This window comes from Candoia aspera, chromosome 4 (assembly GCF_035149785.1).
Source record: "Candoia aspera isolate rCanAsp1 chromosome 4, rCanAsp1.hap2, whole genome shotgun sequence".
NCBI classification, from domain to species: Eukaryota; Metazoa; Chordata; class Lepidosauria; order Squamata; family Boidae; genus Candoia; species Candoia aspera.
Window position 1 is genome coordinate 80,886,203 of NC_086156.1, and position 13,121 is coordinate 80,899,323.

A 13,121-nucleotide genomic window follows, 5' to 3' on the forward strand; every position below is an offset into this window, starting at 1 on the left:
ATTATGATTATGATTATTAGGACTATACCATTTTAATAATGAAAATGCAGAGCTCTACAATGGGTAGCAATAACTTCTAAATATTTTTTAGGGTTGACGTATAAAGAATTTATCTTAATGGAGGCAAACAACAATCTGGCTTTGGTAAAGCAGTAGGGGGATAGGACAGGAAGGGATTTTATAGGGTCTGATATTTCTATAAATATGTATGGGCAGGGCCACAACGAGGGTCTGTGTCACCTGGGGCAAACATGGATTCCACACTCATTTTTGCGCCTCCCCGGCACTTATTTTGGCGCCCTCCCCCCCCAGCGCAGCACCCAGGGCACATGCCCCACTTGCCCCTCACCAGTTGCGGCCCTGTGTATGGGACTCCTGTAGATCTTCAGTGAAATATTGAATCAAGTTTGCAAGGATCTCTGCATAAACTCTGAAGCTCAATACTTTGTTTGAACTCTGAAGCTCAATACTTTGTTTGAGTAAACAGATAACCAGATGACTTCAGCAATGTTAGCTTAGAGTGCTGTATTCGTTATTTCCTTTCTCAAATAAATCCCTTTTTTCGCTATCTTAACATTTGGTTGCACTGTTTTAAAGAAAACTTCTCACTAAAAGCTTCTTCACCTACACAGTTGTGTGCTTAAGCTATACCTTGTTCTTCTAAGATTAGTGGTGAGCAGATAAGTTCTTCTGCATTTCTCTAACCATCTTCATACAATCTGATGAAACGGAATCTATTTTAGAAATTCTCACAAAGAAGAAAAGGTTCTCAGAAAAACTGTCATGGTAGATTATGATATTCTTGCACTTACTCAGTTATGAAATGTCCAAAAGTGTGTATGATCATTCTGTCTTTTAGTGTAAAAATCTGTCTGAAAGTCAACATGTTGACTTTCCATGTTGTCATTAAATTAAATTTGTTGTTGTTTATTCATTTAGTCGCTTCCGACTCTTCGTGACTTCATGGACCAGCCCACACCAGAGCTTCCTGTCGGTCGTCAACACCCCCAGCTCCCCCAGGAACGAGTCCGTCACCTCTAGAATATCATCCATCCACCTTGCCCTTGGTCGGCCCCTCTTCCTTTTGCCTTCCACTCTCCCTAGCATCAGCATCTTCTCCAGGGTGTCCTGTCTTCTCATTATGTGACCAAAGTATTTCAGTTTTGCCTTTAATACCACCATTCCCTCAAGTGAGCAGTCTGGCTTTATTTCCTGGAGGATGGACTCGTTTGATCTTCTTGCAGTCCAAGGCACTCTCAGAATTTTCCTCCAACACCACAGTTCAAAAGCATCGATCTTCCTTCTCTCAGCCTTCCTTATGGTCCAGCTCTCACAGCCATATGTTACTACGGGGAACACCATTGCTTTAACAATGCGGACCTTTGTTGTCAGTGTGATGTCTCTGCTCTTAACTATTTTATCGAGATTTGTCATTGCTCTTCTCCCAAGGATTAAGCGTCTTCTGATTTCCTGACTGCAGTCAGCATCTGCAGTAATCTTCGCACCTAGGAATACAAAGTCTTTCACTGCTTCTACATTTTCTCCCTCTATTTGCCAGTTATCAATCAAGCTGGTTGCCATAATCTTGGTTTTTTTGAGGTTTAGCTGCAAACCAGCTTTTGCACTTTCTTCTTTCACCTTCATCATAAGGCTCCTCAGTTCCTCTTCGCTTTCAGCCATCAATAGGTTGTATTAAATTCCAATGGTTGCATGGACATCTGTGGGAAGTGGTGTAATGGGAGGCAAATGGCAACTTGTGTGTCTCAACACAAGCTGCATATATGCTTGCTATGTCAAGACACAAGTACAAAAGGCTGGGGGGGGGGGCATGTCAGAACACCACAACATTCATTTGGCCATTTTCATGTCATCCTGATTTGCACCAGACACCTATGAATGAATGACATCTTGAATGAATTCCTCCCATGGAGCTTTTTCAGAAGTGTGCTAGTATAACCACTAGGGGGAGACGTGTTCTTGAGAAACTGCTGGAGATTTTCTCTTTCTTTGAAGAAACTTTGAGGAATCATCCAAACAATTTTCTTCAGGTTGGGTAGAGAATTTCAAAAGGCAATTGTGCCCATCTCTAATCAGGATATTTTTACCACTTTTTTTTTTGTGGTTAAATTCTGAAACTTTGGATTTGGGAAAATACATCCCAGATGACCAGTTCTACCCTTATTGCCAGAACTGAGTTAAAGGGTGGGTCTTTCGCAGAAGAATTTAGAAGCTCATTGAGTAACTAGGCGGACTAGGCTGTGTCGGGAGGTTTAATTTGACTTTGAAACTGTTTTTAGAGAGCCCTTCTAAAGAAAACAGACTGCCTGCCACAGGGGAAAGTCTTTGTCTCCTACCACCCAAATCTATAACAGGAGGAAAGGGGAAGGCAAGAAATTTCAAATTCTTGAAGTCACATAAGTGAGAGCAGAGTGAATAATTGACATGGCCACTGAGGTGAATGGAAAAAGAGGAACCAAAATGGTGACCAACAGAGTAGGCTTTGTATTTGGATCTCTCCCCCAAATGCAGCCAAAATAAACAGTTTGGGCAGAGAAGGAATCATATGGCAATTTGTTTGGCAGATCCAACGGAATGGCTACTTGTGATGGTTAGTAGCCCAGTGATCATTCTGTGGGCAAATCCCATGTTTGTTTGTTTCTTTGTCTGTTGATTTTCTATCCTGCCTTTATTATTTTTATAAATAACTCAAGGCGGCAAACATACCTAGTACTCCTTCCTCCTCCTATTTTCCCCACAACAACAACCCTGTGAGGTGGGTTGGGTTGAGAGAGAGTGACTGGCTCAAGGTCACCCAGCCGGCTTTCATACCTAAGGCGGCACTAGAACTCTCAGTCTCCTGGTTTCTAGCCCAGCACCTTAACCACTAGACCAGACTGACTCTCTACATGTCACTGACATTTGGAAGATGAGGGGAAGTAAGATGAAGAAAGCAGAAGGATGCAGCCAACAGACTCTAATAACTTGGAATGGTGGCAACCTGGATCCATATTTAGCAAGCTCAGGACAAAGACTGATTTGGACAGCATTAATCCATTCTAATTCTGAGCAAAGGAAAGGCTTGTACTTCCCTCCAAAGGCCAATTAAATCATACTGCCAGAGAAGACAATGGAGAACATGACTAACTTAGGTTTATTTTTTTCTGCAAGACTTAGCCACCATCCTCTAAGGCAGGGGTTCCTAAACCTTTTGCCATCACACCTCCCTTTAGTGTAATCTTAAGGTACACACCTCCCCTAAAAATCCAAGCACCCAAATGAACACAAATAAACAATGAAAACAATACGATGAAACTGTGGGGAAAGGTGGATTTATTGTAACGATGAACTAAAAGGTTCTTCACACCTCCCGTGGACTCTGCACCTCCCCAAAGGTGGTACACCTCACAGTTTTGGAAACCCTGCTCTAAGGCCAACATGCTTTGCTGCAATCTGGTGGTCATCAGAATGTTTGCAGGCCGGGTACGATAGCCTTACCATCCTCCCACAGCATATGAGAAGAGGAGAAAAAAAGAAAAAAGAAGGAAAATGGCAGCTTCAAGGACTGTGACCTTAGGCCTAACACATTTTTTTTTTTTCATGTGTTTTCACCCATCTGACTGACAGAATCCATTATATCTGTTCCTTGCTTCCCAGTGCTATGAAGTCCAAAGGATGGTACTGGTATCTTTAACATCTCTGTAAGAGGCAAGATGGTAGAAATAACTCACCAGTTCTGTATGAGGCTGATAACCTGTGAATACGTTTTCCCAATGATGCTTTCACCATTTACTTTAACCAGTCGGTCTCCTGCAAAAAAGATGGGAAACTGAGAAAGCACAACTTTCTTACATCCATCACATCTTGCACTGAAGGCAAAGAAGAGAGAAGAGGAAACATACTTTACTGATCACACTTACAAAACCGTATATTATTCTATATTATTATTTTTTTTTAAAAACCTGAGTTAAGATGCTTTCCAGTAAGAAATGCAGCACTTTAAAAACAGCATCACTTAAAAATATAACTGATGCTTTTTTGAATAAAGTAATTGCTTTTTTTAAAAAGTTACTGTTTTAATTTCTAAAAAAGAACAAAACTAATTAAAAGGTAAAAAAAAACACAAACCAAACAGAAAATAGAAAAAAAGAAGGAAACTGCAAAAGCATATTATATCACTGATGCAGGAAATCATTTGGGCCCATTTTTAAACACATTGTTAACACCTGAACACATGGAATAATATTGATCAGTCTTTCCATTACACTGACAGAGAGGCAATTTATAAACAGAAAGCAGGTTACTATCAATCTAAGTTTGTAAATCTGGAATCACACTCTTTCCAACATTGAGGAGAATATGTGTGAGAGAGAGATTGCTGCACCTCATGTTTGGTAAATCTGCAATTCCTCATACAGTGACAAATTCCAAATGTTTGGCATATATTTCAAAAATACATTCACAGCTGTAATGCCTATAGATCATTGCAATACCATATTAACAAACTGACAGTCTCCCTCCCTATCTACTTTTTTAAAAGATTCTTTTAATTTTAAAAAAATAGGAAGCTGGCAAAGCAAATTAATAACATCTTACTTATTTATTGGCAACAATGCCTTTGGGCCCCACAAAGATGCCACTGAGATAATAAAAAGCATCTGGGGGGAAGTGTCTAATTCAACTTTTGGTAAATGGGTGCTTTGTGACTGGTAGTGCCCCCCATGGTAGGAATTTATGAATAAGCAAGTCTCTCAGAGTAAGCAAGTCTCTCATTTAGTGAGTGCATTCTGCCCCATACTTTCCAAATTCCAAATACAACTCAGTCCAAAAAGGTTTTCTACTTCAGCAGTAATGACTCTGAAAACAGAAATGTGTTGGAAACCTTTATGACTATATTAGTAGTTTGACAAACTATGATTAGTACATTTCTTCTAGTAGAATAGTAATTGGAAATGAAGGGCCAACAGAAGGAGAAAATGGAGGGGATCAGCTAGGGCACCTGTAGCACAATGGCCAAGCTTGTAGAGTAGAAGGATGGAGATCTCAAACTTCTTATCCCAAAAGACCTCTGGGTCTTCATACCCTGGTTTCACCTCCTGTCTGGGGGTACAGTTGTTGTCTGGTATTTTCTGTTGCCACCTCCTATTTTCCAGAGGGTACCTCACCTGCATCTGCTCTGTTTCCCTGGTGTCTGAGAGAGCTAACCTGTGCCGTCTTTCTGGCAATTAAAAAGTAAAAATGCAAAAAAAAAATTTAAATAGAGCAACCTCCTGGCCATGTAGCATAGAGGCATGTGATTAGAGGATTCAGTCCATCTTTCCTTCGCTGGGAAACAGACCAATCTCACTACAGATAAAAAAACAAAACTTCATTTAAAAAGATAAACTGCTACCCCTGTCCTAAACTTTAAAATTTACAAAACGAAAACATCCAAAGATTAGGATACATTACTGAACTGTGCAGATCGTGATAAAACAGCTGTTTAAAGGAAAATTAGAAAACACAATGCTCTAAGCAGACCCCAAGATGGTGGAGGTCTACTATAAATGGTTCCTTTTTGCCTAAAGTCTCATTAAAAAAGAGACTGGTTAGGGGTTTTAATCAATATTGAAGACTACAAGCTGATTCTAGAGAAAATTTGGTATCTTCATACAGAGCGTGATAGATGGGTAAGAAGGCTGAGATTCCACACCATTTCCTGATTTATATAGAGAAATAAAGAATGGTAGGGAACAATGCTTTATGCTTCATCACAAACACAGAAAATCAACAAAACCTAGCATACTTCCCAGCTAGGATGTTTTCACCTATTTTTACAGAGATACAGTCCTCTTAAATCAAATATCCACTACTTCCTTTTGCCTGGACTTAATTATTTCCTGGCATTTGAAACATTAATTAGAGGCAGTGGGGAAATGGTAGCCCCCACTCTTTCTCAAATTTAGTTCACAGCTTCTCCCTGAGTTTTAAAGTGACCAACATTTTTCTCTCTCAAGCAAAAGGAGAGGTTGGGGTAATCTGGCTATGTAGGTGAGCAACAGCCATGTCTCATTCAAGGGAACGTGAACTGGGAGCATCTGTAGTCTGCATGAGTGGATGCATATTCTGTCTGAGTTCTACTGTCTGGCAAGGGAACTATATTCACAATAGCATCAGAGTTATGTTCAGGTTTCTGAGGCTACTGCAGTGTACAGAAAAACCAGGAAAATTGGGGGAAATGAATTGTATATGGCAGCAACATGAAGCATTTCCCACATTTACACAGAGCTCTTTTTTAGCTTACTAACACCAAGACCCACAAATGGCTCAGCATGAGAAAACAGGAGGAGAAAATCCAGTGAGAATTGATTCTGGGTACTTCCACATAATGGTCATATTATACAAAATTCTTAAGTGGGCCAGTAAAGAGGGTCTTAGTGTATTAGCTAACCTCCTAAGAGGTAAGGCATAGCCATGCATAGGGTTAACCTTAGTCCACTGTCCCATCAACAGTGCCTAGGGAACTGCTGATGTGAGGTTAACTATCCCTTAATTCTTACAAAATTGAGATATTCAGTGAAAATGGGATCTCCCTAGACACTTCATCTCTGGTTTGATTTTTACTCTTCAGGAAGTGAAAAATGAACAGAAAAGTGGGAAATAACTCCTTAAAAGTTTTCAGTGGCACATGGAATTTTTCTTTTTTTCTTTCTGCTCCAGTTCAGGAAAAAAGAAAAGGGAGTGGGGCAGGAGGTGACAACTAGGAAGGCAGAAAAAATGGCTGCTTCAACACAGATCCAACACCCCCAATTATTTGCTGATGGTGCATGATAGTCTACTGAATGGGGATGGGGGAACTGGGTCAATCATGTCATGAGAATAGCATACAGTTGTGATAAGGAGATTCAAGTCTCACCTGTTCGGAGACCAGCCTGGTGTGCTGGCCCATCTTCCTTTACATTTTTGACAAAGATGGTGTCCATGGGTTCCAGACGGTTCCGTGGAGGTGCTGTATGTTGATGATGAAAATAAAAAATATATAGTATCAAGAGTCTTATTATTTACATATTCTATGATAAAGCCACACAGAATTCTGAGACCTGAATTATGACAACAAGCTTTGAGTTGCTTGGCAGGCGTCTATGAGATTAATTGGAATGGGAACTTCATACAACACTATTCCAACATTCCCTGAAAAATAACCATACGGTATTATAAAATCCATGGAAAGAAAGAGAAAAAGAGGACAACCAGCAGCAAGGTAGATGGATTTAATTACAGCAACGATGGGTACATCACTGGAAGACCTGAATGACCAGGTTGAGGGCAGATCATTCTGGAAAAAGTCTATATGGTCACTAGAAGTTGACACTGACTTGATGGTACATCATCAACATCACACAATCCAAAAGATACACAGCTGTTTTCCATGACTACACTAACACTGCCCAGACTTGACTATTCAAACGGTACCCAGTGCCTGCTTCTTAAAGGTGACTAAGTGCAGCATCCAGAAAAGCCAAATTATTTTTATGAAGGACGAAGAGAAAAGATGCATTCTGATGGCACAAAGTCTGCTCAGTTCTGAATCCTGCTTCAAGGCACTGGAATTGCACCCTGTCTTTCAAATGGGGAAGAGAACAAAAATTAGCATGGTTAATTAAACTTAGCTGACTTCACACGGATCCTCTTCAAGTGACTTTGGAAGAAATACTGAGATTGCCCCTCAAACTCCAGGACCTGGATCTCATGTCATTCTTTTAAGAGACATATACTGTACAGGTAGGATTGCAAACCAGAATAAAGTAAGACAGCCTTGGACACTCTCCAGACATATGGATCCTTTCCCAGAATTTTCCAGCCAACATGAGCATTGCTGAGAACTCTGGGGTTCCTGTCCACATAGCTGGAAGAACCTAAATTAGGGAAGGGTGGATTTGCTTTGGAGAAGAGGGACTTGCCAATCTAGATGCTTATAATACATGAGTACAACAGCACTATGGTACAATGGGAATATATCCGGTTCCAAGCCTTCCAAACAAACTACACATTTCTTTTTTTTTCTTTTTACTCAAACATATGCAATGGAAACTCAGCTGTGATTTTAACATAGAGAAGGACATCTGTAATTGTTTGACTTCTATTTTATGATGGATTGGGAGACCTATACTAAAAAATTATATTGCCAAAAACTACCTAGTCATTTACTTTAGGGCAAAGTAAATAATGAATGCAGCCCACAAGTTTTATGGTTTCCTTACTCTCCACATAATAAAGGCAAAAAACCCCAAGAGTCCTGACTGGAGGGTGGTGTTTTGTTTTGTTTTTTGTTTTTCCAAAAAGGTGTGGCTCTTGCTCCAGATTGAGATCCCCTGTACAAAAACAGCGTGGTAGGACCTGGCCCTGCTTCCTTGTGGCCCTTGAAGGCTACTGCAGAAGGCTAATGTTGTATCCTCGTAGATAAAAAAATATGCCTTTCACTGCTTTAGACCATTTATAAAGGTGATGTTCTTTGCCTGCATATCAAGAATTCTATTTTGTGACATTACAGCAGTTTTGCAGATGGAAAGAGCTGAATCACAGATGCATTTTGAATTATATGGATGGATTGACTGGCCTTCTCTGGGCTCAGAAGCTAAGCTGGGTTAAGCCTGGTTAATATGTGGATAGAAGTCTAGTAGGGAATCCCAGGTACAGTAGGCTAGACTGGGAAATCAAAAAACATACCAGAAGGCAGCAATGGCAAAGAACTTCTATACTGCTGCCAATAAAACTATGCAGATGCATCCATGAGATCACCAGGGGTCAAGCCTGACTCAAAGGAGACTTCATGTTTTTATAGAATGGCTCAAGCACAAAGAGTACGCTAATGTAACCTGTCTTCAGCAGGAGGGAGGGAGGGAAGACAAACATTAAAAAAAAGTAACATTTCAATTAGAATGAATGGGTGAATTAAAATACCCAGTCTAATGCATTAAAGAATAATGTGCAAATAAGGGTACGCAAAGGGAAAGGATAGGGACTAACGTGGAGGAAACAATCCCTAAAAGAAGGAAAGCAGCAGTAGACCCACCCACACAGAATCTAGCCAGTGAGGCTTGCTTTTCCTGCGCTGATGGGAAGGAGAAGAAGCAGGGGACAACCAATAGGATCTGCAATGGCTGTAGTCTGGACGGAGCACCAACCCAGCCCTGTTGCCAAACCGCCACAGTCAAGACTCAAAATGTTTCAGTTGACTTCAGGAACAGCCAGAAGCAGCACAGGAGACAAGCAGGTTAAGCTGATGGGCTGAGTTGTCCTAGGAGCATGCTCTGGCCATCAACACCCTGATGACCTTGAAGCTTCTGTTTAGCACATGCGCCTCAGAAATATCCTCCTAATATATGATCAAAGAAATATAGCAACGTACCTGTTCTGTTTCCATTTTCTTCTTCCTGGAAGACAAAAAAAAGAAGGATGTTGAAACATACATGCCACCAAGGATGTTGAAACACACACACATGCTCAAGGGAAGAGTTCTTTATCATTTTTACCACTATTTTAATTTTGTAAAATTGCTGTACTGAAGTTTCCTTCCTTCTCCCAAATATTCTCCCCTGCACTGGGGAGAGGAGTAGGTGGAATAGCTTGAGTGACTAATCCTGAAAGAAAAGTAACTAGTAAGGGAGACTAGTTACTTTTCAGCTCACTGCCAGTTGTAGCTTCCAATGACCATTGGCTTTTCTTTTCAGAAAAATCACAAGGAAAATTCCACGTGCTGCTGAATTAGGTTGCTTGGCCCTTAGAGGTGCTGATAAAAAGGCATGTAAGTTTGCCTCCTATGTTCAAGATTTACCATACAACCCTATGTATAAATGTATATGCATCTAACTTATACATTTCCCACAGATCAAAAAGTCATAAATGGCACACTAAATTAAAATTATTATCCAGAGTTACTGATATTGCTACAGAAATGCTTGTTACTACTTTCAATCAATATTTATATAAGAAAGCATTCCCACACAAAAATGCTGTTTTCAGAAAACCTGTGATTTTTTTTTTTAACCCAGAGTAGTGAAGATCCAGAAAATTGTCCTCCGCCATTTTGGTCATCAAAAGATGGACACAACAGTCCCAGCCCAAAACAAAATGCTGGGGACAAAACATAAGAACTTCAAGTTTTTACTGTTTTCTTTATGTGTTCAGGTGATCGAGCTGTTAGAGTAGATGGTTTGCAGATTTTTATTCTTGTGTGTTTTTTCTTGCAAACCAATAAAGATGTTGAAAGGTTTTGTTTCTCAGCTGAAGCCAATATGCAAGACTGAGGAAGGAACAGATGCAAAACCCAACTCCTGCTTTTTGAATAGAATGGCACCTCTTTGTTGTTTATTCGTTTAGTCGCTTCCGACTCTTCGTGACTTCATGGACCAGCCCACGCCAGAGCTTCCTGTCGGTCGTCAACATCCCCAGCTCCCCCAGGGACGAGTCCGTCACCTCTAGAATATCATCCATCCATCTTGCCCTTGGTCGGCCCCTCTTCCTTTTGCCTTCCACTCTCCCTAGCATCAGCATCTTCTCCAGGGTGTCCTGTCTTCTCATTATGTGGCCAAAGTATTTCAGTTTTGCCTTTAATATCATTCCCTCAAGTGAGCAGTCTGGCTTTATTTCCTGGAGGATGGACTGGTTTGATCTTCTTGCAGTCCAAGGCACTCTCAGAATTTTCCTCCAACACCACAGTTCAAAAGCATCGATCTTCCTTCGCTCAGCCTTCCTTATGGTCCAGCTCTCGCAGCCATATGTTACTACAGGGAACACCATTGCTTTAACTATGCGGGCATTTTTGTCAGTGTGATGTCTCTGCTCTTAACTATTTTATCGAGATTTGTCATTGCTCTTCTCCCAAGGATTAAGCGTCTTCTGATTTCCTGACTGCAGTCAGCATCTGCAGTAATCTTTGCACCTAGGAATACAAAGTCTTTCACTGCTTCTACATTTTCTCCCTCTATTTGCCAGTTATCAATCAAGCTGGTTGCCATAATCTTGGTTTTTTTGAGGTTTAGCTGCAAGCCAGCTTTTGCACTTTCTTCTTTCACCTTCATCATAAGGCTCCTCAGTTCCTCTTCACTTTCAGCCATCAAAGTGGTATCATCTGCATATCTGAGATTGTTAATGTTTCTTCCAGAGATTTTAACTCCAGCCTTGGATTCCTCAAGACCAGCTTGTCGCATGATGTGTTCTGCATACAAGTTGAATAGGTAGGGTGAGAGTATACAGCCCTGCCGTACTCCTTTCCCAATCTTAAACCAGTCCGTTGTTCCGTGGTCTGTTCTTACTGTTGCTACTTGGTCGTTATACAGATTCTTCAGGAGGCATACAAGATGACTTGGTATCCCCATACCACTAAGAACTTGCCACAATTTGTTATGGTCCACACAGTCAAAGGCTTTAGAATAGTCAATAAAACAGAAATAGATGTTTTTCTGAAACTCCCTGGCTTTTTCCATTATCCAGCGGATATTGGCAATTTGGTCTCTAGTTCCTCTGCCTTTTCTAAACCCAGCCTGTACATCTGGCAATTCTCGCTCCATGAACTGCTGAAGTCTACCTTGCAGGATCTTGAGCATTACCTTACTGGCATGTGAAATGAGTGCCACTGTTCGATAGTTTGAACATTCTTTAGTGTTTCCCTTTTTTGGTATGGGGATATAAGTTGATTTTTTCCAATCTGATGGCCATTCTTGTGTTTTCCAAATTTGCTGGCATATAGCATGCATTACCTTGACAGCATCATCTTGCAAGATTTTGAACAGTTCAGCTGGGATGCCGTCTTCTCCTGCTGCCTTGTTATTAGCAATGCTTCTTAAGGCCCACTCAACCTCACTCTTCAGGATATCTGGCTCTAGCTCACTGACCACACCGTCAAAGCTATCCCCGATATTGTTATCCTTCCTATACAGGTCTTGTGTATATTCTTGCCACCTTTTCTTGATCTCTTCTTCTTCTGTTAGGTCCTTGCCATCTTTGTTTTTGATCATACCCATTTTTGCCTGGAATTTACCTCCAATGTTTCTAATTTTCTGGAAGAGGTCTCTTGTCCTTCCTATTCTATTGTCTTCTTCCACTTCCGCGCATTGCTTGTTTAAAAATAATTCCTTATCTCTTCTGGCTAACCTCTGGAATTTTGCATTTAATTGGGCATATCTCCCCCTATCGCTGTTGCCTTTTGCTTTCCTTCTTTCTTGGGCTACTTCTAGTGTCTCAGCAGACAGCCATTTTGCCTTCTTGGTTTTCTCTTTCTTTGGGATGTATTTTGTTGCCGCCTCCTGAACAATGCTGCCAACTTCTGTCCAGAGTTCTTCCGGGACCCTATCTACTAAGTCCAGTCCCTTAAATCTATTCTTCACCTCCACTGCATATTCCTTAGGGATATTAGTGAGCTCATATCTAGCTGATCTGTGGGTCTTCCCTAATCTCTTTAGTCTGATCCTAAATTGTGCAAGAAGAAGTTCATGGTCTGAACTACAGTCAGCTCCAGGCCTAGTTTTTACCGACTGTACAGATGTCCGCCACCTTTGGCTGCAAAGGATGTAATCAATCTGATTTCGGTGTTGTCCATCTGGTGAAGTCCATGTATAAAGCCGTCTCTTAGGTTGTTGGAAGAGAGTGTTTGTTATGCAGAGTGAATTGTCTTGGCAAAATTCTATCAGCCTATGTCCTGCTTCGTTTTGTTCTCCCAGGCCATACTTACCTGTAATTCGAGGTGTCATTTGACTGCCCACCCTAGCATTCCAGTCTCCTGTGATGAAAATAACATCTCTTTTAGGCGTGTTGTCCAGTAGGTGCTGCAGATCCTCATAGAACTGCTCTACTTCAGCTTCTTCAGCATTTGTGGTTGGGGCGTATATTTGGATCACTGTGATGTTAGATGGCTTGCCCTGAATTCGAATTGAGATCATTCTGTCGTTTTTTGGGTTGTATCCAAGCACTGCTTTAGCCACTTTACTATTAATTATGAAGGCTACTCCATTTCTTCTGTGGTCCTCTTGTCCACAGTAGTAGATCTGGTGGTCATTTGATGTGAAGTGGCCCATTCCAGTCCATTTCAGTTCACTGACGCCCAGAATGTCTAGGATGTCTAAATGCTGTTTCTAAGCAAAGGATCA

At 41.0% G+C, this 13,121-nt stretch overlaps 1 protein-coding gene across 1 annotated transcript in view; it reads right to left on the reverse strand.

Annotated features, from left to right (window-relative positions):
* Positions 1–13,121, reverse strand: part of ARHGAP23 (Rho GTPase activating protein 23) — a 169,787-nt gene that overhangs the window by 55,366 nt on the left and 101,300 nt on the right. Inside the window, exons 3-5 of the mRNA XM_063300754.1 lie at positions 9,386–9,410; positions 6,893–6,985; positions 3,729–3,807 (exon numbers count right to left, since the gene is read on the reverse strand). Coding sequence (XP_063156824.1) covers positions 3,729–3,807; positions 6,893–6,985; positions 9,386–9,410 — 197 coding nt within the window. The remainder of the gene's footprint in view (positions 1–3,728; positions 3,808–6,892; positions 6,986–9,385; positions 9,411–13,121) is intronic.